Source organism: Aquarana catesbeiana, linkage group LG02 (genome assembly GCF_042186555.1).
Source record: "Aquarana catesbeiana isolate 2022-GZ linkage group LG02, ASM4218655v1, whole genome shotgun sequence".
Taxonomy (NCBI): domain Eukaryota; kingdom Metazoa; phylum Chordata; class Amphibia; order Anura; family Ranidae; genus Aquarana; species Aquarana catesbeiana.
The window spans coordinates 192,951,018-192,977,285 of record NC_133325.1 but is presented as its reverse complement, the minus strand read 5'-3'; the positions used below and the strand labels follow the sequence as shown (position 1 = coordinate 192,977,285).

The following is a 26,268-nucleotide window of genomic DNA, read 5'->3' as shown; positions in this document are numbered from 1 at the left end:
TGAGAGATCAAAGCTCATTCGAGTTCGGCATCCCTTTTTTTTTTTTTTATCATTTTACTAGGAAGGCCTAACTAAGAAAAATATAATAAAACAAATATGGTAAAGTTATAAACTTAGCCCACCTTTAAAAGTGGACAGTGTTAGTCAGAGGAGCAGTGGACTGTCAGTGATTTTTTTTTTTTATTTTGTGTTTTTAATTTTTTACAGATGTACTTTTTTATTACTTTTTACATTTTTATTTGTAGAAGCCCTGTTGGGAGGCTTTGGTGAAAAATCCAGGGTATAAACAGACCCCTGATGTCTCACTTTTGAGACGGAGAACTGGGATTGAGGACACAGTTCTCAATCATTATCTTTGCAGCCTCAGCTGCGCAGAATGAATGAACAGGAAGAGCTCTGCACAGTTTACTATGTTTCACTTATAAATGAACAACGTGAGTGATTGGTACACATTTACCAGCTTCTTTCCCCGCTCTCCATCTTGAAATGTTCCTCTGCGGCAGCTGGCGGGGGGGTGGGAGAGAGAATCGGTAGCGCTATGAGGGGTGGGGGAGGGGACTAGGAGAGCACACAGGCAGCAGAAGGAAGAGCAACCTGGACAGGTAGGTAGGCGGGAGCAGTATTTTCTGGAACTGATCCACTGGAGTTTTTCCTGCAGCAGCTGAATGCTGGTGAGAGAGAGTAGCAGGAGCCAACTTTCAGCTGCTGTGGGAGGAAAGTACAGGGGATTGGTTCTAGTAAATGCCGCCCACGAACCTGTCCTGTTTTTTCTCGTGGTTGGCAAGGAAGGGACGCAATCTACCAGTCACCTTTCCATGAACGATGAGTTGCTGACCCCCCGCATCAGGGGATGCCTAGATGTCTGGAATCACTTAAACTTATTGGTCGAAATCTAAAGATTTACTGTGAACATGTTTTTGCTCATTGCACTTCATTATTATTATTATTATACAGTATTTATATAGCGCCAACAGTTTACGTAGCGCTTTACAACTTGAGGGTAGACAGTACAAATACAATACACTTTGATACAGTAGGAATTACACTTCATTATTTATTATGCCAACAGTTTTTTTTTTTTTTACAGTGTGCACTTTACCTCGTTTTCAGGCACATCCACTGCATACCTCAAACTTGATTCCCAAATTCCCCACTGCTTCTTTCATTTAAGTCTTGTACATTCAAAAAAACAAAACTTTTTGCTGTTTAGGTATTGCGCGTTATACGTTTATTATTTAACATAGATGTCATCTTCACAGATTACTTATATACTGGTCTTTGCTTTTTGTGTGTGTGTGTGTGTCTGACTGGATTTAGTATGTCCTTGTAGTCTCATTTGCATTCTTCATCTATACTGGTATATTTTCCCACAGCTTCGTATTTTTCTTTTGTACTTTAATGGTAGGATTTCTCTGACAGTAACCCACCCAGTGAGAAATCTACACAAAATTAGGATCAGAGTGGCATACAATATTCTATTAGGTATATCTAATGTTAGCTTAGTTATGTATTTTTTTCTGACTCTGCATCACACAAGCTAAAGCTGGATAAAGGTGTGGTCCTCCCTATATTTCCTGCACAAGTATTAACAAGCTCACTCCCTGCAAAGTGTAGCTGAAAAACAGAACACTGGCTTATTATTAATAAGTCTTAGTGTATTGCATATTAGAAGTTTATTTTGAAGTTTGGAATACTTCCTAAAGCAGACCTGGAGTACCAATCATCTAATGCTTAGTTAAAATATGTACTGATTATTTCCCCCCAAATTGTAAAGGCCATAAAGTTTCTGAATAAGTATTCTTTGTTTGGTAGAGAATGGCACACGCTTCCAAAAGTTTTAATCTGCTGTATTGTAGTTAGTAGCTAGGTCTACAGGAGACATCTCACTTGATATTTTTACTTGAAGAACTGAATTGTGGTATCTAAGCCAGGCAGGCAGATCAGCTGCAGGGAGACTAGTCATCAGTCTCCCTGCAGCTGATCTTTCCACATCAGTGACTTACAATGCCTTGTTCTGCACTTTATGGAGGCAACCATCTTGGTAGAAGCAGGGCTTTTGGTTCATCATGTCAAAACCTCCAGCAAGAGCAACAGTGAGCATCACAGGAATGACATTGCCAAATCTCTCGAGACTAGCAGTCTGAGGCAGAAGTGTTTTGATCTCACACTGTGTATATAAAAAGCGACAAGGATGTAGGCACAGTGTTTCTAGGCACACTCCCATACCAAGAAGCGCGCTGTATTTTTCAGGAGGAATTCTAGTCAAAAGGTACTTTTTTTTTTTTTTTTTCTTTTGGTTTCTGTTTAGGCAACAATTAACCTTTTTCTTAGTTTTTTTTCCCCCTAAAACAGCATATATTCATGCTTTATACAATTATTAAAATGTTTGTGTAGTGTGGTCTGGGATAGACTGGAACAATACAACACTTATGTCATCCTGTCACCCACTGGCACACCTTTTTAATAATCAAGAATTTACACCTAGGCAGGATCCTAAACCCTATCGTAGTGGTTAAATAAGGGCCTTTATAAAATAGGCCACTTCTTTACGCATGGGGGCTCCTTCACCATGCGCCATTGTCAAGAGAACTTAAAAACCTTTCAGTTTCTTCAAATCTCTAATTTCTTACACTCCTTGCCCATAGACTCAGCAGCAGAATTTAGGGTAACACCATATAAGAAATGGTGTACACAGGAAATGGGTCAGAGGAGGAGAATTTCCACCATATATGGCCTACTTGATATGTCAGATAAGCTTCAGTATATGAAAGACTAAGATACTGATTTGGATTCAGACAAGGCCTTAGAAACATGGCACTCATTACCAGGCCCTATAAAGGCATTCTAAATGTATCACTGATTGATGCTAATGTTTAAGTGTTTAAACTTGGTGGTATATGGTCCCCACTCGGTTGTCAGAAAAAAATATATCCAAGCGCATCGTCGTTTTCGTTTCAGGGGTTGTCATATGCAAGGCTCGATGTACCATATTTGGTGGGGCATGTCCCTGATTACGGGGTTTTTGAAATAAAGTATTTTCCCACTTGAGACTGGAGACTTGAGCCTCCATTCCACAATCCGCAGACAAAGAATTGCTAAATGAACCCATTGACCAGGCTCCTCAAGCCACCCAGAGACTGCTATTTTTCATCCTTTTAGCGGCCAAGCTAACTATTACTAGGCACTGGAAGAAGGCTTTATTCCTGATGTCTCAGTCAAAGTTAAAAGTCTCACTAATAATGCTTCATGAACAGCCCGCTAACATAACCCAAGACTCTTGCAAACATTTTGAAAAGGTTTGGAGTCCCTGGGCACGTTATATGCACATTTAACTATAAGAAACTGTGAAGTACTCAGGAAGTTCTCCTTGGGACCCGCTCTTTTTCTACCTGTTTACTCTTTTGTAGTGTTGCACTCTTTCTGCCCCCTGCCTCTCTATCAAACTTGTCTGGCAATCTGGCTGTGTCGGTTTGGTCTAATCAAGACATTCAGTGGGGATCGCAAACTTGTTCTCAGTATAATGATTCAATTTTGCATTCTAGAAACTCTTATATGATTTGCTATTGGACCATTCATAGGTCCTTTTTGCTCAACTGGTTTTGGTGCTTAATTCTACTTGTGGCATGTAGATTGCTTTTGATGACTACTTGCAAGCATACATGCCATTCCTGGTTGGATGGTTTAAAGTCATTACAATCTACAGGAAATGTTTAGCCAAATTTTAGTTTTTAAGCATTGCTTGTCATTATCTGGCCTTCCAATTACAACTACCTTAAAGTGTTAACCTAAAAAAAAAAGATCCTGTTCCCTTAAAGCATGTTATACAGCACAGTGCTTGTGCTTGCTGTGTAATTTGGCCCCTTCTATTACCTAATATACCTGGCTGATCCTGCCTGGCTATGCCCTCCCCCTGTAAACTGACCACAGATTATCGTGGCTGCTGAGCCTTGACACCGTGGTCAGTTTACATACCTCTGTTATCCTCAGCTCTTCTCTGTTGCCAACCCCCCCCCCCCCCGCCTGTCTGCTCGTTTTAGTGCCCGCCCCCTCTCTTCCTACTGCCCTCATAACTACTATAAAATCCTAGCATCCCCTCTGTAACATATGTGTCCCTGTGCTATATAAAAAAAATATGCCGATCTGTACCTATATCAGAGCGGCTCACGTGACTCCTCGGCTCTCTCTCTCTCCTCTCTTCCCTTCCTTCCCGACTGACGTGAGCGGCAATGCTCGGCCCCGACCGCTTGAGCTGTCAGCCGGGCAGAGGAGAGAGCCCAGGAGTCATGTGAGCGCCGGGAGATGCTCTGATATAGGTACAGATCGGCATATTTTTTATATAACACAGGCACAGGGACACATATTGTTACATAGGTGATGGAAGGCTTTTATAGTAGTGGCTTAACAACCACTTTAACCTCTAGCAGCCATTTATGAACGTACATTAAAAAAAAAAAAAGCGGAAGTTGGGAGGTGGTGGGAAAGCGGAACCTGCTCTCTTGGGTGTAGTTCAACCTGGTCATATCCAGCTGTCTGAAACCCTCATCAGCAACTGCTTGTCCGTGTTTGTGAGTATTGAGGCCTTGTCTCACTTTTGGCCTGGTTGCAGTATCACTGCAGTTGGGCACACAGAGGTCAGCCCTGCTGCCACAGGTGACTTCAGCCAATGCTCCCCTAGTGAGTCTGGGGACATTTATCCAATATCCCCGAAGGGAACCAACACCTACAATCTAGAACCTGGCACCCCTATTGTTGGGTCCTCTCCATCTGAGTCTCCTGCAGCCCCGATGAGGGAAGCCATCTCCGTGTCCACTCTTTATTTTTTCACCCATTTACTGGAACAATATAGCTGTAGCGGCTCTAAGCACCCCTTGACGCCATCTCCAACAGAGTTGGGATTCAGTGTCTGAGCTCCAATATTCCTCCTCGCAAGTGGTTGATAATACTGAGACATTTTTTAATGGAGGATCAGCTCGCTGTCCCAGAATTAGGATATTCTAGAACTCTTCAGCTGCTAAGGCTTCATATACACGGGATGTTTTTACAACCTCTCCTGAACGATTTAACTTGACAGTAACCCACGTTTAAAACGTCCATTTTGCCACGTTTACATGCCGCGTTAGAAGCGTTTAAAAAAAGATAAACTTTTAGTTTTTTTCAAAATAGCCAAAAATGGAAAACGCCTGTAAATGAAACGCGAGTTAATGCGTTTAGAAGATTTTGGTGTTTGAAATGCCTGTAAACTTAGCTTCTGAATGCATTTTTTTGCGTTCTAGAAAATACTATACTATATACTATATACTATAAATGACCTTGTGTACATGTACTGATAAGACAACATAGAGGAGAGTTCGGGGGCAGTTGAAGAAAACTCCCAACTGCTCCTAAACGTCAAGTTTACCAGCAGCAGTGTACATGAGGCCTAAGACCTTCCCACTTTACCCTTCGAGCCATTCTGCATTAGGATAGTGTGTCAGAGTTCATTACCTTTGATGAAGAGCTCATAAATGAGTGGTCTTTTCCCACCGTAGATTCACTGGTTATCCACATTAACAGGCATGCCACCACACAGGTTAGAGATGCTCTCCCCTTTTTGAGATTTTACTAACGGACAGCTAAAAGCCAAACTCAGATGCCAGTTTGAATTGAATGTAGTGGCTCTCCATCTAATTTTGGCGGTGGCCTTAATCTATCAGTGTCACAATGTGGGGGCTCCTCTATTGCTAGGGCAAGCCCTCAGCTCATTAAGCGATTGTAACCAATGTCTAGAGCTTTGTGCTTTTGCTTCAAAATCCAAAATTTTGGAATTCCCCTCATTCTCTTTCTTGGCAACAGTAGTCACCAGAGTGCAAAAAAAAAAAAAGGTTTAGCCTAGAGATACTCTTTAATCAATACAGAGCTGTATGTATCTGTCTTTTAGACCTGCCTGGAGTTCAGCTTTGACGTTGTACTCCAGCCAAATTGTTTTTATGAATTGGGGAATTGTTAAAACCTCTAAGTTGCTGTCTTTGTCTGTTTGGGAGATTTTATCCCATTTCTGTTCAGATGCCCTCAGGTACTGAAATCGCTGGAATGGGGAGGCTCTCAATGATAAAAGCACTTATTTTAAGTGTGAAAGGTATGGACCCTCTTTCAGTTTTATGCCTACATATCCATTGTGGAAAATCTTACTTTCCCTTTTATTAAAACAGATGAGAAGTGTGGGCAAAGCTTTTCAACACAGACAGCAATAAAACCCTGACTGGCATAACGTTACTGTATCTGTACATACAGTGCCTGTGTGTGTGTAAACATGCTCTGTTGGTGGTATTTAGGGACACGCTTGGAAAATGCTAAATCAAGGGAAAGAAAATTAATTGTGGAGAAGCTTTTTATATCTTTGTATTTCATTTTTACGCTGGTCATAAATGAGGCAATTTTGGAAGCTTTCAATTGGCTTTTGGGAAACCAAATGATCAAAAATGTCATGGAAATGGACCAAATTGATTGCAATGTAATTTGATAGATAATTGCAAACTTGCTTTACACCTAATTACATTTATTGGTTGCCCGAAAGTAAGAGACTGTGTAAAAACCTTGTATCAGGATGGTGTAGACCAAGTAGATCTTTTATGGAAAGCTTCTAAAATTGCCATAAAAATTGCATCATGTATAGCAGGGGTCTCCAAACATTTTAACACAAAGGGCCAGTTTATTGTCTTTCAGAGGAGGGCCAGACTGCAGCTATTGGAAGTAGAAAATGCCCCAGCATCAGTGGGAGTAAATGATGTCCCATCTTTGGTGTCAGTGAGAGGGAGCTATGAGTAAGCACCAGTAGTTACGTTGTGAAACATGTTAGCGATTGATTCTATCTTTTGCTGTATGGATTTTTAACCAATAAAGACATTTTTGTTGGAGTGCGGCCATCCGGAACGAAAATTTATTTTTTTCATGTGCCCCATCGTTGGTGTCATTGGGAGGAATTGTGCCCCATTGTGGGATGAAATATTTCCCCAAGGACCGGATAAAACCAAGCAAAGGGCCACATCCGGCCCCCGGCCGCAGTTTGGAGACCACTGATGTATAGTCATCAGAACAGCTATTCACATCTCTTGTCACATGGAAAATCATGAAATGTAATTTATAAAAATAGTGTAACTTTTTTTGTTTTGTTTCTGTAATGCTTCAGGAAAGCTTATTTGAAGCATGAAAACCACAGAAAAAGTAAAAGTAGATACAACCGACTCATCGTGTTTTTGTTTTTGTAATGCTTTAGAAAAGCGTACCTGCAAAGCGTAGGATTTTTTTTTTTTTTTTAACAGCAACATTGTGGCTTTTATGTGCTTTGTACGATGGATGTTTCCGGAACTTCTAATTAACATTCCTCTACCAAGAACCATTTCTTGCAGTTTCACTTACAAAGGATGTGCCTTTTTTTTTAGACATTTTGACTTATTGGGATTGGTTTACTAAAACTGGAGAGTGCAAAATGTAGTGTAGCTGTGCATGGTAGCCAATCCGCTTCTAATTGCAGCTTGTTCTATTAGGCTTTGACAAAAAAGAAAAAAATCTGGAAGCTGATTCGTTTCTATGCACAGCTGCAACAGATTTTGCACAGTCCGCCTGTTAAGTTGTGTGGACACAGGTGTCTTGCTCCGCACTGCCTGTTCTGTTGAATGATGGTACAAAGAAACAGTGGAACTAGAGGAATAAAGTCACCGCAACCCAAGGGGGTCCAATTCATGGTTATAACCCACAGTGACTGAACAGGCTATGAATAATGAAACAACACAGGGTAGAAAAAAATTGATTGCTAGAACAAGCAGTGTGGATGCGCAGGTTCAGTCTTTCTGCAATGTGGCCTCCTATAGCTTTGGTGAAGGAGTGGTCATGGAGGGGCCTTGTGACCTTGTTTCTGGTTTGAATTGAGCTTTGCTAAATGGCAAATGAATGTGGACCAGGTCAGCATTACATTGCCAACACATACTTAAAGCGGATCTTTACTGCATCTAAACACCACAAATCAAAAACACAATTTCATTTTTAATTTTTAAAGCAAACTCCCCAATGTATCCATGCTTTATTTTGTTTAGAAATAACTTTGAAAATATCTCACTAGCATTTCTGGCCAATGCCATCTTGAGTAAGGGCAAATGATTCATGTAGCATTTACTTCCTGGAATCCATCTGCCTTTAGCTCAAGCATGCATGCAGGTGAGTGTGTTTACCTGAGAAAACTCCTCCCCTCCTGAAGACTCATGGGATGTATAACATAATTTGCTCAGACAAGAAGCCAGGAAGTAACTGAAGAAATGAGAAAAAAAATGTCTAAAACAAGTAAATATGATCTACTTTACCATCTGTTTACTAATGCTAGCAGCATGAGGATTAAAAATGATCAATGTTGATTGGGAGAGTGAAGTTCCACTTTAAACTCTGTTGCTCATTACAGTAAATCTGCCACATGTAAGGCAAGTTTACACTATTGCAAGGCAAACCGTGCAGACCTTCTTGTTACCTACTAAATTAATTCTGGCATTCCTATGTAATCATTGGTAAAGTGACTCTCACTTTTTTCAAATCTTCAATTCAACGCATCTGCACAGCATGATACAGTGTGTCGAGACAAACCTTTGGACAATTCATCTATTCAAAATGCTAGTGCACCAGGGAAATTTACAATTATTTTTTTTTTAACTGTTAATCCAGGCACTGACATATTTAGTAAAAATGTTTAAGTTGGTCAATATATTGCTGTGCATCCAAGCATTCGTTAATAAATAATAGATTTGTTGTAAATGTGTATTACTCTTTCTACTATAATTTAAATTCTAATATGTAAAAAAAAATGTTTGCATATTACTGCATTTAGGTTGTAAAGTAATTTTATGTGCTGCCCTGTTTAGATGAACCAAATTACAGGAGCGCGACTCGAGCTGCTTGGCGGGGCAAACACCCTGCAGCAGGAAGGCTTTTGTTCTAAGAGCAATAACTTCTGCAAAACCAGGTCTTGAATTGATTAGTGAAAGCACGTGGGTGGATGGTATGGGAAGAGCATTCAGCTGAATAAACCACTTGAACAGTGACCTGCATGTGCACATCACCTTTTTCCTCCATTTGCCTTAAGGAAAAGGGAGTTGCTTGAACTTAGTGATAATGCATCTTTGGCATGTCTTAACAGAGCAGACTTTCCCAGTGAGTAAAACCTATCCGCTGTAAACTCCTTCACAAAGTGATTCATCACCGGCCCATATTTTGCACAATTCCGGTCTTTCTTAACAGCATCCAGTTAAACATTCATGCTAGTTATTGAAAGATGTTAATGTTGAATACTAAAGATATTAAAAATAAAAGGCATTTCAGAAACTGAAGGGCTGAGCCTGATAAATGCCTCGCATGAAATAAAATGACAAAGTCATTAAATTGAACAACTTGTAATTGTAACCTTTTCCAGTTAAATAATATGCAGTACTTTTTATTTAATTTTTTTTCTTCCACTTTATTTTATTTCAGGTACTTGTATAGCGCTGTCAATTTACGCAGCGCTTTACATATACATTGTACATTCACATCAGTCTCTACCCTCAAGGAACTTACAACCTATGGTCCCAGCACATTCATACATACTAGGGCCGATTTAGTTTTAGAATCCAATTAACCTACCAGCATGTCTTTAGAGTGTGGGAGGAAACCCACACAGGCACAGGAAGAACATGCAAACTCCAGGCAGATGGTGTCGTGGTCGGGATTCGAACCAGCTGGGCAATTTTCTAAAATAAAAAAAAAAAAAAAATAGCGATTTTCTTAAAAAAAAAACTCGATTCACGATTCGAATCGAGTTTTTTTTTTTTTTTTTTGGACACCGCGCCGGTCCTGAGGAGCTGCCAGCAGGAGTTTTTAGGCGAGGCCGCCACTTTGGCTTAGTCCACGGCGTCCGGCCTTGCGGACTAGGCTGAAGTCGCGGCCTCACCTAAAAGCTCCTGCCCACAGCTCCTCAGGACCGGCGCGCGGTGAAAAAAAAAATATCTAAAAAAATCGATTTGCTTAAATTTTGAATCGATTTGACCTCTCAACTTGATTCAAGATTTGAATCGATTTTTTTCCCCAGCCCTACTAACCACTACACCACTGTGCTGCCCTTTGTGTTTTATATTAATATTTCAAGGGGGAGGGAGTGCTGGCTCTGATTAACATGCATGCATTGAATGCATAGCAGTTGACTGAGCTGGTGTAAGTGGTCTCTTGTATATTACACAAATCTAGCTCTTTTTACTTTGGCACATCTGAAGTTTTCATTAAACTGCACACAAACTAGGTGACTATTACATATTCAAGTCTCCACATGTTTTACTTGTTTTTCTTATTCTCGGCCACACCTTGCTTTTTGCCATTTCTTTTGAGCAGCTCCCTCTTCACCGTATTGCTTGACTCACAGGGGTTGATTTAAGCTGGCCTTATATTACACAATTTTCTTGTTCAATTTCCTGTAGATTTACCTTCAACTATGTAGTGCCAAGGCCTGCCTGATTGCATATAAATTGGAAGTGTTTAGGTTTAATCTATATTGTATTTTTTTTTTTTTATAAATGTTATGGAAAATTGTACCAGAAAATTGTATAATGTATGGCCAGCCTTACTAAAACTGGAAAATGCTAAATCTGGTGCAACTCTGCATAGAACCAATCAGCTTCTAGGTTCTAGGCCACATGCACACTAGACATTCAGAAAACATTGATAACAGCCTATGTGTGCATGGACACATAGGATAACATGCTGGGGAGTTTACTGGCTGCAGAAAAAAAAAAAAGAAGCCAAAAACTGCAGCTGTAAAAACATCCAGTGTGCATAAGGCCTTATGGTCAAAGCTTCATTGAACAAGCTGAAGTTAGAAGCTGATTGGCTACAGTGCCCAGCTACATCAGATTTTTCGCTCTCCAGTTTTAGTAAATCATCCCCACAATCTCCTAGTCTGTTTAACTTCATAAGAGTTCATTTTGACTGTTCTTGTCAGAATCTGAGCACCAAATGCATGCAACAGTTGAATCCATGCATACATAACAGAAACCTTCCTATTTTGCATAGAAAAGAAAACCATATAACGAATAACCTCAGGAATTTGCCAGCATGCTGAAAAATATTTGTTGCCAACAGTGTGACTGGTGCTTTGTATCCTTACACAAGCTAATTTGTATTCATCAATGATGACTGTGATAGCAGAAATTGAACAGTGTATGGCTAGCTACCTTGTACAAACTGTGCGCCATAGTGTGCACTGCACATATTATAAAAGTGTAGAGAGCAACAATTTAGGAATTAATAACCGTAAAGGCTTTACTTCTGAAGACAATATTTTAATGGAACAGAACAGCAGTTGACCATTTCATTGTGTCTAAAGTGCCAACTTTAAATACATTCACAATTCAGTCACTACAGAGTAGAATAGATTTAAATTTACATATACAGTGTTTATAAAGGGCATTTGGCATGTAAAATGCAATCCTCACATTCAGTAATATACTAAATGAATTTGCCTTCTATAAGAAGGATACTGTTATTACAACTCTTTTACTCCCAAATATGCAGACAGAGCTTGGCTGCTTTGTAAATTGTTCAGCAGCAACACATTTTAAATATGTATACTATATGTGAACAGCAGCCGTTCATGCAAATACTGAAACCTCCTAACAACTAAGTAGAAGCAAGACTTTTTTATTTTTTTTTATTTATCCTCATGTCTGTTGAGGTGATGGCAGCTCAACTATATCACACGTTTTAATCATACGACTGGTGGACTTTACCTTGCTGCGGGTTGAAGATCATAAGCCAAGGCTGCACCCATATTTTTAAGGAACCACATCTATTTCAGAGTGACCAGCAGTGGATTTGTTTTAGAAAAATACTGTTTAAATTTTCCATTGTAAATCTATATTAAGAAGATCCAGACCTCCAGTGAAGTATAATGAGGACATGGACTGACATTTTATTTATGTTGGGGTTTTAGTTGGCTTTTCCTGTTTTAAGAAAGAATCCACCATTTTTTCATCATGTGTATCCTGTTGTGTCCATCCCCCAACAGATGTAAGACCCCTGTAACCTCCATGCAGCCACCTTGTGCAAAAGCTCCAAAGACTGCTAACATTAATTTAGGGCTTCTCATAGTTTCCCCAAACAGACATGCCTTGTGATGGAACAGTATACCAGTTTTCGTATAACCAGTATTTAGCTTGTTAGTGCCTAAAGACGCTTACCTACTGTAGTAAGCTGCCATTTATCATATGGTAGACTCATTCTCAAATATTTTTGCTTTTAGAGACTGTAAGTTATGCTGAATAAAATTGTCTGATCCAATGGTTTCAGAGAAACGTGAATCCTTCCTCATAAGACGGTTCCTCTTTTTGATAGAATTTTGAATGGTCTCCGATGTAAAATAGTAAATAATGGGGTCAAAGCAGCAGTTTGATACTGCTATGCAGAGTGTAATGGGATACATAGTCCTGACTGCTGCTTGCACCGAGCAGTTGCTAAAAGCCTGAGTTCTCATAAGTGAGTAAAGCACCAGATTTATGTTATAGGGTATGAAACAGAAGCAAAAGATTACCAGGTGAACAACGATCATCAATAGCACCTTCCTTTTGTTGAGTTTGCTCCTGCTTAAGGTCACTGGCTTCTTCAGAGTCCTTAAAACCATGGTTGAACAGAAGACATTGAGTATGAGGGGGATGAAGAAACCTACGATTTCAATGAAAATGACAATCTTCGATAGATACGTTCTCCAGGTATCGTTAGAGAAGTTCTCAAAGCATGTCTCTGAAGAGCTGTTAGTCTTTGTATTTGTTGTTTTGAAAAAGCTTGCAGGGACACTGCCTGTGAGCACAATAAGCCAAACCAGCCCACATGTAATTTTTGCCTTCATTTTTGTCCTGATGGTTTTTGACCGAAATGGATGTACAATTGCTAAAAAACGGTCCACACTGATGCAAGTGAGAAACAAGATACTTCCATACATGTTTGTATAAAACAGAGTCACCGATATCTTGCACAGTATGTCTCCAAAAGGCCAGTTCCTTGCCGCAAAGTAGAAAATCCGAAAAGGCAGTGTAAACACAAAGAGGAGGTCAGAAATGGCCAAATTTATCATGTACGTTGTGGTTTCATTCCTTACTTTTAAGGTGCAGATAAAGATGTACAAAGCAACGCAGTTTGCAATCAGGCCAAGCACAAACACCATGCTAAATATACATCCATACAGGATGTACTTAAATTCGTCATCCACTGGACAGTGCGGCGTAGTACTGTTATTTACCATCTTCAACAATAGTCCAAACACGTCAGGCGAATTGTACCAGCCCTTTGTCGAGCTGTGTATTTACCGGTCACTGATCTACCTGTGCACACGTGCGGCCAGCTTGGAGCTTCCTCTTGCAGTCATCCAGAGGTGTGAGGTCCAGCAGAAATTATCACAAACCAGCTCCGGGTATCACTCGGGCGATTTTCCTGTTAGTTTGTTTCCACAATGTACTGTACGTTCCACTTGCAAATTTACAATCCTTAGCATCTCCACAATTGAAGTTTATGACTTCCGTCGAATTCTCTGTTTCAGAAATATGTGTTACCTTTACAGCTCTGCGCCTTTTATTCCAGGTGGCAGTAGATTAAGCAAGTAAAGCATACTGTAATTTTCAAGAGCAGCACAAGATCCATTGCTGAGAAACAGAGGTATATTTTCAGTCTTGCCGTGTTTCTGTTGAATATGCAAACTTCAGAGGAGGACTTTCATTTGCTGCTGTCCAGCAAAGTTTCCTGTAAAAATGATGAGCGAATATAGCACACAAGGCAAAGTTTTAAGCAGAAAGAAAGTCCCAGAGCTTGGTGTGAGGTGTAATGCTTGTGGTGGCTTCTGCTCCTGTGAGCGCACTCTCACACAAAAGCCTGAATAACACAGGAAGAGGCTGGTCCTAAACAAAGGCTAGACTCTGCCTAGATTGTTTGCTTGTGTTGCCTACTGTGTGATAAAAGTCTTGTGGGACTATACCTGAGACCAAGCGAGATAGCTCTGAACAATCAATTAACTCTCGCTGTGACATACTGTTCAGGCAGTCTGCTTGAAACCTGCCACATGTCTTCTATTCCATCTCGTTCTAACTACTGTTAAAAAAAAAAAAATTAAACTCATTGTAAAGGCTTTTTTTTTAACCTTTAATGCATTCTCTGCATTAAGATAAAAACTCCATGGTCAGCTTCACCACAGCCCCCTCCCCAAATACCCCCCTGAGACCGATATCAATCCAGCACTAACTCAGTCTCTCTCTCTCTCTCTCTCTCTCTCTCTCTCTCTCTCTCTCTCTCTCTCTCTCTCTCTCTCTCTCTCTCTCTCTCTCTCTCTCTCTCTCTCTCTCTCTCTCTCTCTCTCTCTCTCTCTCTCTCTCCCCCCCCCCCCTCTTTCCCTCTCCCCCCCTCTTTCTCTCTCCCCCTCTCCCCCCCCTCTTTCTCTCTCCCCCCTCTCCCCCCCCTCTTTCTCTCTCCCCCTCTCCCCCCCTCTTTCTCTCTCCCCCTCTCCCCCCCTCTTTCTCTCTCCCCCTCTCCCCCCCTCTTTCTCTCTCCCCCTCTCCCCCCCTCTTTCTCTCTCCCCCTCTCCCCCCCTCTTTCTCTCCCCCCCTCTCTCTCCCCCCCCTCTCTCTCCCCCCCCCCCCCTCTCTCTCTCTCTCTGGACATAGATACAGTAGCAGAAGCCTTAGCTTCTGTTGCTGTCAATCAAATCCTGGGGTGGGACAAACCTGCGCTGTGTGTCAATAGGCGCACTTAGCCCGATTCAGGATCATGCCCGCGCAAGTGCTCACACAGCTTGGTGAAGGAGCAGCAGGGACCCCAGAAGAGGAGGTTTGGGGCCATTCTGTACATAACCATTGCACAGAGCAGGTAAGTATGACATGTTTGTTAAAACATAAAGCGGAGCTCCACCTGAAAGGGGTAGCTCTGCTTGTCTGCCTCCTACCCCCGCTGCCACATTTGGAACCATTTTGGGGGGAAGGGAGGATGTGCTTTTGGGGTGGTGTTACTGGCATAAGAGGGTATCTCTCTAACTTTGAGAACTCTGCTTATGCCTTGAGCTGTAAAATCAACTGCAACTGCAACTTTGGCTTTTGAGTAGTTGGCAATAGATTAATGGCCAGAAGCCTGTATCTGAGATCCGCCTGGCAGGACTAGGGTTGTCGGTTCGAATACCCAACTATGCCACCACCTGCCTGGAGTTTGTATGTTCTCCCTGTGCCTGTGTGTGTGTTTCCTCCAAAGACATACTGGTAGATTAATTGGATCCTGTCTACATTGTCCCTAGTATGTGTATGTATGAATGTGAGTTAGGGACCTTAGATTGTAAGCTCCTTGAGGGCAGGGACTGATGTGAATGCCCAATATATATATGTACAGTGCTGCGTAAATTGACGCCATTATATAAGTACCTGAAATAAATAAAAATAATGAGGGGGCAAAAGAGTCATGCTGGGGAGGTTACCTGAAACTGCAATTGCCCCTTTTTATAAAATGAAAATAATACTTTCCGTGATGTCAGTGACTGACATCTGCCAAGTGTGGATCTGGATGGAGAAGAAAAAAAAGGCAAAACATAAAAATGCTATACATGTGCATTTTTATGTTTTGCCTCTTTAAAAAAATGCTGCAAGTACAAAATAATACCCACAGTAATCCTGCCAGATATTAAGTGAGCTTTTAACTTCAGTTTTTCTCTGCTGCACTAAAATCTCATATGGTGTTATGCTCTCTACCTTAGTCTCCTCTGTAGACTACAAAACCCCTTGTTCCTATGTTATGTAGGGGAGGTGTTTTGTAGTCCACATCAGGCGCAAGCAGCCCAGTGTTGACAACACTACTCCTCCATAGAGTCACTGCAGTGAGAGCGCATTGTCACCCTAGGACAGGAAGTATGACATGATCACCAAATGTAAATAGAAGGAAAAAAATAAAAAAAGGAAACTAACAATGCAATCACTAGATCTTAAGGACTGGTGAGCTGCAATACTATATATGTTTTTTTGGCTTTAGACACACTTTAAAAGCAGTGTGTATACCGGCATAAACATTTTGATTGTAGACTGGGGGAGGTTTTAAAAGGCTTTAAGTAGAAGAAAAAGGTATCACCTTGACCAGATAAGATCCATGCTGACCTCATGCCCTTCCTGAGCTGCCCTTCCACTTATCACCAGGTCAGAACACATCTGGGTTGCAGAGAAGGGTAAACATGTGTTAAGCCATTATTTCAAATTCCAGCCTCATCATTTTACACACTGTGTAAATAAGCCAGTGTCTGTTATAGAAGTGTAACTTGTGTTTTTAATTCTTTTATCCTTGTGGTTTTATGTTTACTTCTTGAGTATGTGGTGTGTTTGCAAGCACGATTTGCAGCAATGAGCTTTTTTGCTTGCTGTTTTTTGCTTTTTTTCAGATTGAAAAAAACTGAATATATGATATCCATAAGATTTTGTAGGTCACTTTACTGTTTTAGCATATCACTGCTACCGGAATAATATTTTGTTATTATTAAATCCCGTATAATAATAATAAAAATATTATTCAGGTAGCAGTGATATGCTTAAACAGTGAAGTGGCCTACAAAATCTTATGGATATCATATATTCAGTTTTTTCAATCTGTCCCTGTTTTCCTCACATATGGCGTGCTGGAGTCTGTGGAATATATGTACATGCAAAAGTACATGTCTGAGGATTGAGGTCTGTGCCTCTGTGGTTGAATAATGGCCTAGGGGTTCTGTATTAAAATAGAAAAAAAAAGCAAGCCACCCATCGTACCCATCCAACCACCTCTTGTTGGAGGTTGCACAATCTGTGGGCTAGATGAGCTGTTTGGCGCGGTAACTGAATAAATTATGGGCTTCAACTAAAGTGAATTTATTTATTTTTTCTTTGAATCCTCTAGTCAATTTACTTTTCAATAACATGTAGTAACCCACTATAATTTGCAGTTTGTGGAAGTCTTGGTAAATTGCTTGTGTTTGTTTTTATGCACGATATATGCAACCTCCAATTCATATAAGACGACCTTTCTCTAATGCCTCGTACACACGTTCCGAATATCGTACGACCAGTCATACAACCGTTCTCACTTAACAGTCGCAAGTAGAAATTGAATAGCTAAATAAGGTCACGAAAATTCTCGTACGACAGACAAAAAAATCGGAAGTGATGTCATGTGTTGTAATGTATTTGTATTGTATTTTTGGACGACAACTATACTGACTAAACGAAAATCGTACGAGGAAAATTTTTGTGTATGTCCGATCAAATAATATCGGATGATCGGTTGTGATCGGCTGTCGAAAGTAGTGTACGCACGATCTGAATATCGTACGAGCCTTCCTGGGACGACTGTTTTCGTACGATATTCGGATCATGTGTACGGGCCATTAGGCCTCATGTACACTGCTGCTGGTAAACAGATGTTCAGAGGCAGTTGGCTGCTTTTTTCAGCTGCCCCTAAACTCATCCAGTGTTATCTTATGTGTACATGTACACAGGTTCGTTTAATGTCGTTTTTAGGCAGTTGCCTTTTTAGAGGCTTTTCTTTGAAGGCAAAAAAAATGAGTTCCGACGCCAAACACGTCTAAACGTGGTATCGGTGTCTAGCTGCGTTTTAGTTTAAAAGCGTTTTCAAAGGTACATTATTTTTTTTTTTTTTTTACATTTCAAAACTTAAAAATGATCGTAAATGATGAAAAACCACTAAAAAAATATTTTAAAAACTTGTAATTGCTTGCAATGCTTCATAGACCATTTATATACCCCTAATGAGCCCATGATCCAATCCAGTACACCACTAGCATTGCTGTTAGCCAAAGTAGAATTGGAATTTGACCTATATGTTAGATTTGAACAAGATGACCCCACCATTAAGTTTGACCCCCGACTTGATCAAACATGGTTGCATGAAATTTAATATTTGGCTTTTTTAAATTTCCTCATATATGCTCATTATGGGATCCTTAGTAAAAGCACCGAAATTGAGGTAGCTACAAGTACACTGCTGATCTCTCAGCTGCTGCTACTCACTCTGGTCTCACAAAATGGCTGAAATAGTTAAATAATACAGTTTTTTGTGCCTTGGGAGGGTCTTATGATGATATCTTAAATAAACGCTCCTAGACGTGAACGTGGCAAAATGCCGCTAAGGCCAGTTTCACACTGGGGCGGTGGCTGCTTCGGCGGTAAAATGCCGATATTTTTAGCTGCGCTATTCGGCCGGTGGCGGCCGAAAAAGGGTTAAAACCGATGGCAAAACGCTGTATAGCCACGCTGACCCATTGATTTCAGTGGGCAGGAGCCATGAATATACCGCTTCTTCACTGCTCCTAAGATGCTGCTTGCAGGAGTTTTTTTTCCGTCCTGCAAGCGCACCACTTCAGTGCGAAAGCCCTCGGGGCTTTCACATTGGAGATACAGCAGAGGCTGTTTCAGGTCGGTTTGCAGGTGCTATTTTTAGTGCAATAGCGCCCGCAAAACAATCCAGTGTGAAAGGGGTCTTGACGGTCATTTTTAAACCCCAGTTTTAAGCTGTCAACAAATCGTTCAGAAGAGGTTGCCTCAGCGTCCTGTGTACATGAGGCCTTAGGCCTCATGTACACTGCTGCTGGTAAACGGACGTTCAGAGGCAGTTGGATGCTTTTTTCAGCTGCCCCTGAACTCATCCAATGTTATCTTATCAGTACATGTACACAGGTTCGTTTTAGTGGCGTTTTTAGGCAGTTGAGATTAGAGGCCTTTTTTGGAAAGCAAAAAGATGAGTTCAGAGGCTGAGTTTAGAGGCATTTCAAGCGCTAAACGCGGTAACTCGCTTTTAGCTGCGTTTCGTTTACAGGCGTTTTTTTCGTTTACAGGCGTTTTTTTCGTTTTTGGCTATTTTGAAAAAAAAAAACATTTTTTTTTTTTTTAAACTCTTCTAAACGCAAATGCAGCATGTAAACGTGGCAAAACGGACGTTATTACTATCTGTCAAATTAAATCGTTCAGGAGAGGTTGTAAAAACGTCCCGTGTACATTAAGCCTTAGACGTAAACATAAGCATAATTGTATAGCAGTAATTTCTAAAGGCCTTTTCTGATGTTACATATCCACATAAGGGGGAAAACAAGGCGAATATATTTTTAGTATGTAAAAAGAATTGTTTAGTTCAGGATAATTGTAGAAACACAAGGAATCCCCAAAGCTATGCAAATACCACTGGATGTCTTCAGTATCTAACACCAGTGTACTTTTATGGTCATAAACAAAAGGGGTTCCACACGTTCACACCATCTTGTTTTGCAGGACTATTTGTTGTTGTTGTTTTTCATTTGCCGGTGCTGAAGTTGAGGTAGGTATCTTGTAATTTTTTTATTAAGGGCTTATTTATACCCCAGACTGTGGTCCTGCATTTTGCTCTATTTTATAGCAAGAGAATCTATGATTTTCAATAGTGTCTGTTCACTTTAATGTGGTCTTGCATGGTGCACGTTACGTGCATTGACCTGTAGTTTGCTATTCAGGTCAGATTGGGTCTTTCAAAAATGCAACATAACTAAAAGGCATGTTTGTGCATGTTGATGCATGCATTCTGGTATGAATGAACTCCAACTTGTTTGTTAATGAAGAGTATTTGATACACAAATAGTTATTCCACTAATACCATAGACTGGATAGTAGGTGATGATTCTGACAGTGTTTCAGAAAGAAATGCAAATAATATTTGCATTTTTATGCACTGGAGAGGAATAATTATTGTAGTAGATGGGACTAATGTGAACATAAGTCATGCCTCTGTCTGAACACAGTAATTATGTGCCGTATGCAAAAAGTGGGGTTTAAAAAAGGACGCGTGCAACCTGTTGCTGTCAGCTACCATCCATATTTTTCATACTTGATGATAAACTTTTTAATTTCAGTTTGGATTCCATAAAAGGTATATTTATCAGCAAAACCTCTTTAACTGCTCAACTTTTTTCAGTATTGGTTAAATATTCAACTTTCTATACATTTTATGCTTTGTACTTTGAAACTGTTAATATTGTATTGGCATTTTCGCATCTAATGGTTGTTCTTGTCCATGCTATTCTAGGGCTGACACTGCAAAGCGGGCAGTGCATTATGCAATTTTCTTTCCTTCCACCACGGGTGGTAAGAAAGATAAGCTTGATTCCCCCATCAACATGTTTAGTGTTGATGGGGGAATCTCTCCCACAGCGCTGTTTTGTTCTGAGCCTTCCCTGCCAGAAGAACACAATTATTGGTGTTGCTGGCTTATAGCAAGTGGCACTAATCGTTTGGGAAAAGCCCAACAAATTGGTTGTACACAAATTGATCCATCGTCGACTTGTGTACAGTTAGGTGCCCATATGTGGCTCGAAAGTCGGCTAGTCCCTGCTGAACTGGCTGAATTTCAATCCATGTATGGTCGGCTTAAATGTTGAGCCATCTTGCATAAAAGGGACAGGGTTTGACCGCTCTGGGCTCATGTAGAGTAAGGCTCAAACCTAAACGTAAAAAAAAAAAATCACTGTACTAACACAAGCGATGTTCACGCAGCAATCTCCCCCGCTGTGCCTTTGTGTTCTGACAGGGGGACTGCTCCCCCCCCACCCCCCACCAGAACACACTGATCAGAGCTTGCAGCTGTAGGCCTCCAGTATAGATCGAATGCTGGTTTTCCAGCATGTCCCTTCAACAAAAGCTGGTCAGACTTCTGTACACACCGCCCAAATGTAGGATGTCTTCTGTTCAACCGGCTGATATTTGGCCCGTGTGTTCCCAGCCTAAGGCCAGTTGCACATGGGCACAATCACTTGCTGTTGTTGACAGGTCCTGAGTAAAATGTTTCATAAAGACCTAGTGTAAACATTCGTATAGGCATTGAAGCGTATAGAGGAGTAAAACTCACTGCTAGTTAGAGTTGCACGATTCTGGCTAAAATGAGAATCACAATTTTTTTTGTTTAGAATAAAGATCACGAGTCTCGCAGCGTAACATCATCTTATACATTATACAAAAAAAGGGCTAACTTTATTTCATTTTTTTTTTAAATTCATTAGTGTATTTTTTCCAAAAATATTGCGTTTGAAAGACTGCTGCGCAAAAACAGTGTGACATTATTATTATACAGGATTTATATAGCGCCGACAGTTTACGCAGCGCTTTACAACATTAGGGCAGACAGTACAAGTACAATACAATTCAATACAGGAGGAATCAGAGGGCCCTAGAGCTTACAATCTAGGAGGAAGGGTCAAGTTATACAAAAGGGTAATAGCTGTGGGGGATGAGCTAATGGAGAAAATAGTGCAGTTGTTAGATGGAGGCAGGATAGGCTTCTCTGAAGAGAAAAGTTTTCAGGGATCGCCTAAAAGTGGATACATTTGGAGACAGTCTGACAGATTGGGGTAGTGAGTTCCAGAGGATGACATAAAATATTTCAACAACCACCATTTTATTCTCTAGGGTCTCTGCTTAAAAAAATATATATAATATGTGGGGGTTCTAAGTAATTTTCTAGCAAAAAATACTGATTTTTACCTTGTAAGCAACAAGTGTCAGAAAAAGTTTTTAGACTTTAAGTGGTTAAACTGCGGCTAAAGACAGAAGTTCATTCCTTTGATCTAAAAGAACAAAATGTTACAATGTTTCCCTTTATCTCCTAAGCATGTTGTGATAAACTTGGCAGGCTGTCTTTTTTTTTTTTTGACAGCTGTCGGCTTGAGCAGAGAACTCTCTGCACTGAATCGAGGAAATGCTATGTTAAGATCGTGAGGGGGGGTTGAATCGCGATCTCGATTCTTTAACGAGTCTAAAAATGCGCATAAATGGCTGCACCCCGATGTAAAACTTTTTTTTTTTTCTCGACTCTACTCCTCACTGTATTGCTGATCTTTACTCTGCTGTGTGCATTGTTCCATAGATAACAATGCATCTAATTTCAAATCAGTAAAAAATGTGGCTTTTATTTTTACCCCCCTGTGTGCAAGAGGCTTAAGGCCGGCCATAGACGGAGCTTTTTAATTTCCTGCAAATATGGCTTGCAGAAAGGAAAATCACTCAATTTCACCCATCAGCACAGTCTGTGTTGATGGGGGAATCCCCTCCCGGGGAGCCATTGTGTTGACTGATTGGTCTACTTGGGTACATTCAGCCTGCCCATACATGGTTCGAACTTTGGCTGGTTCCTGCTGAACTGGCTGAGATTGGAATAGTCTATGGGCAGCTTAAGTCACATGTTCCTCCATACTTTTATACCCAGCAGAGACAGATTAGACAGAATGGGGTAATAGATAAAGTAGCAGCTTTGTTTTTACTGAGATTTTACTGAGAAGCTGACTCCTTTACACTGTATTGGCTAGGCTCCTTATGAGACACCAACTGCTTAGAAGGCCACACTTGTGAAGTGAATAGTAAGTGCACAGCTTTGACCAAGTGTGATATTCTCCTGGCTTATGGCAGGAGCATGAAGGTTATAGCTGTAAGCACCCTGGGCATCCATCAGGACTTCCGTGTTTTCTTCCGATTCCTGCACTTAAGTTAGCTAAACTTACCTTTTCTTCAATGGTCCACAAAACTCCCTGGCATCTTCTTCTGGGTGCCTGTCTTCAGCTGTCTTCATTGTCTGGCATGGGAGGATGTCATTCATGCGCAGGAGTCGGCCATCCCAGCACACAGGGAGCGTGGCAGTGATGTAAGCTGAGGTGCGCATGCACAACTCATTTTCTATATGCTGGAGATTGCTGCAAGCAGGTAGGTTTATTTTATTTCACAACATTGCAATATTGCATAAAAAAGTTTGTGACAGAACTTTTGTTTACAGAGTAGCAAAGAAGTGAAGGAAAATAAATTATATACTGTGACAGGTAATGGGAATAAAACAAACCTGATGATTTGGCCTGAATTTACCCAACACAATGTGACTATAGTCCTCCTCTGATGAAAGCCCAGGCTATAAAGCACTCCATACATGATGGTAACTGTCAGTGTTGTACATCATTTTTTTTTTCCAGTGCCTTATGAGTGTATCACTGATTTTTGCTCCCCTCCGTATCCAGTTTTAGCAGTGAAGTATTTAAACATCACTTGCGGTGCACAGTTCTTCCCAAAGTGTGAAGTGTGTGTCAAAGGACATGTTATGCTGTGACCTCAAAATGGAAATATTTGCAGAGACGACTAACGTACACTGTGCTAAGTAAGGAAAGCTTTGCTGTTTGTATAACATGATACATTTTCTGTTTATTCTAGCAGAAACTGTATATGTGTTAGGTTTTTACTTTTTTTTTTTTTTCTCTTTCTGAAACTGGCCGCATTTTGCAATGAATTTTTGATAGTTGAAACCTAAAAAAAAAAGTTGCATTTAACCACATGTAAAGTTTGTAACCTTTTTAAGGCCTTGGGTCTTTACAAAAGGTTGAAATAAAAATGTTATAGTAAATCTCAGTTAAAGGATAAGTTCACCTTTGGGAACAGGTTACATATTCCACGCATTTTTAGGGTGGAACATATATGTCATGTCCCTAATGCTGCAGTCTCTTTCCCGTACTGCTGTCACAGGGAGGGGGAATCGGGCGAAGTTCCCCATACTAGCTGTCACTTTTTGAAATCGGCATGGCCGTGCGGGGCTCCACCCACATGGTCGCGTCATTCATTCACACAGCTCTGTATATGAATGAGCTAAAAGCCACGATTCCCTTTCCGATTGTCGGCTTGTAGTTCTCAATTCATTGATTCTTCCTGTCAGATTGTATCTGCTGGCCTGTACATTATGTACGAGCGTATAGATACACTGACAGATCTGCAGGAGACCTGCATTGCACCAGTAATCTGCAATGCTTTACACACAGGCTCCAAAAATAAACAAATAAATGCACATTTTATTTTTTTTTTACCTGAAAAAAAAAAATAAATAAAATGTGAATTTTACTTTTTTTTCCTAAAAAAGTGATCCTTTAAGAGATGCATTCTTACTAAAAAGTGAAAATTGATTTAATAGAGCTGTTTTTATTATTTCCAAATATATATGTGCCCCTTTTCCTGATAGAAATTTCAGAGTCCAGCTTCTGTAACCTGCCACTTGAAAATTTTAAGGCTTTTCAGGGTTAACTAGACTTTAATGCGTCTAAATGCTAATCATTGCACCAATTATTTTAGAAGTTCTAAAGGCTGAAGGTTTACTAAAAACACAGGGCTCTGTACACAGAGCAGAGATGTGGCTGTTTTTTCTCTACAAAGCAGGGAGATTAAACAGTTGCATCTCTTAGTAAAAGCAGCACATATTACACATTTTAGGCACACGGTTAACACTTTGATTGCCCCAGAGGTTAACCCTTTCCCAGCCAGTGTCATTAGTACAGTGGCAGTAGTGTTACTGGTGATGCTGGTGTCAGTGTCAGGTTGCCTGCCACACTATCAGTCCCACTATAAGTTGCTGATCACTGCCATTACTAGTGTATGTAAAAAAAAATTCCAGTATATAATTTGTAGATGCTATAACTTTCACAGAAACCAATTAATCCACCCTTACTGGGTTTTTTTAACCATAGAGATGTAGCAGAATACACTTCGGCCAAAATTTATGAAGACTTTTTTTTTTAACATTTTTTGAGAGGGTATGAAGGGGATAGGTATAGGTGGAAGGGAAAAAGAGTAGAATAGGAACAGACCGCAGCAAACCCAGTTGTAACCACTTTACGACCGCCCTGTAGCAGTTTTACTGCTACAGGGCTGCTGCTGTTTGAAGGATTACGTACTGTGTATATACACATGATCCTGCACTTTCGTGTCTGGGGCGAGTATGCAGACTCTTATGTTCGGTACACAGGCAGAACGGCAGTCTGCCTATGTAAACAAGACAGATTGCCGTTCTGTCAGTAGGGAAGACATGGATCCTGTGTTTCTGCAAAGCAGGGACATGGATCCATACCTTCCCCTAGTAAAAGCACCTCCCAGTCCCAAAGTACACAAAATCCCTAGCTAGGTACAGATTTAACCCTTTGATCGCCCCTGATAACTACTTCCCAGCCAGTGTCAGTACAGGGACAGTGCATATTTTTAGTACTGATCACTGTATTGGTGTCACTGTCCAACTGTCTGCCGCAATATCGCAGTCCCGCTATAAATCGCTGATCACCGCCATTACTAGTAAAAAATTGAAAAAAAAAATAATTAAACGTTTTCCATAGTTTGTAGACACAATAACTTTTGTGCAAAACAATATAAAACTTTTTTTTTTTTTTTTTTTTTTTTTTACCAAAAATATGTAACAGACTATTGGCCTAAATTGATGAAGAAAATTTTTTTTACATTTTTTTTTTTTTTTTTTTTTTTTATTGGCTGTGTTTTATAGCAGAAAGTAAAAAATGTTTTTGTTTTTTTTTTTTTTTTCAAAATGGTCGGTCTTTTTTTTTTTGTTTATAGCACAAAAAAAAAAACTGCGGAGGTAATCAAATACCACCAAAAGAAAGCTCTATACTGTATGTGGGTAAAAAAGTACATCAATTTTAAATGGGTACTGTGTCACACGACCACGCAATTAAAGTAACGCAGTGCCTCATAGCAAACAAATGTCCTGGTCAGGAAGGGTGGTAAATCTTCCAGAGCTGAAGTGGTTAATACAGTCATTCATTAGACTTTTAATAATACTGCAACTCTATAATTTAGAAAGTGAAGTGGTTAGCAGCTACAAACCTCTTCCTGCGTGCTGGAGACTTTAAAAGATGTGACATTGATGCTGCCAATTTGAGATTAATTTTTCACAATTGAATATTGTATCGGAAGCAACTATATAGATTGTGGACTTGCAGGAAAATCTTTTGCAGCGAAATATAATTGCGCCCTCTCCCATGTGATGAAGCTGTAGTGTGAAGCCTATTATTATTATTATTATTATTATACAGGATTTATATAGCGCCAAAATTTTGCACAGCGCTTTACAACAGTAGGCAGACAGTATAATTACAATACAGCTCAATAGAGGAGGATCAGAGGGCCCTGCTCGTTAGAGCTTACAATCTAGGAGGGAGGGTCAACTGATACGAGAAGGAGTAATAACTGGGGGATGAGCTGATGAAGAAAATAAGAGAACCGTTAGGTGGAGGCAGGGTAGGGTTCTCCGAAGAGAGGTTTTCAGAGATCACTTACAAGTAGATAGATTTGGAGATAGTCTGACAGATTGGGGTAGGGTATTCCAGAGGATGGGAGAGGCTCGGGAGAAGTCCTGGAGGTGAATATGGGAGGAGGTGATGAGGGAGCTAGAGAG

At 40.4% G+C, this 26,268-nt stretch overlaps 2 protein-coding genes across 2 annotated transcripts in view; one reads left to right on the top strand and one right to left on the bottom strand.

Moving 5' to 3' along the window:
- RB1 (RB transcriptional corepressor 1) overlaps positions 1 to 26,268 on the top strand; it is a 276,848-nt gene that overhangs the window by 174,370 nt on the left and 76,210 nt on the right. The gene's annotated exons all lie outside the window — the stretch shown is intronic.
- Positions 11,307 to 13,949, bottom strand: LPAR6 (lysophosphatidic acid receptor 6). Its single transcript, XM_073614117.1, has one exon. The coding sequence runs from the start codon at positions 13,280 to 13,282 to the stop codon at positions 12,248 to 12,250; it is 1,035 nt and encodes a 344-aa protein (XP_073470218.1). The 5' UTR covers positions 13,283 to 13,949; the 3' UTR covers positions 11,307 to 12,247.

Bases quoted from the DNA above. Each gene is read 5' to 3' on its own strand.
- LPAR6 (XM_073614117.1), bottom strand. From the start codon at position 13,282: ATGGTAAATAACAGTACTACGCCGCACTGTCCAGTGGATGACGAATTT.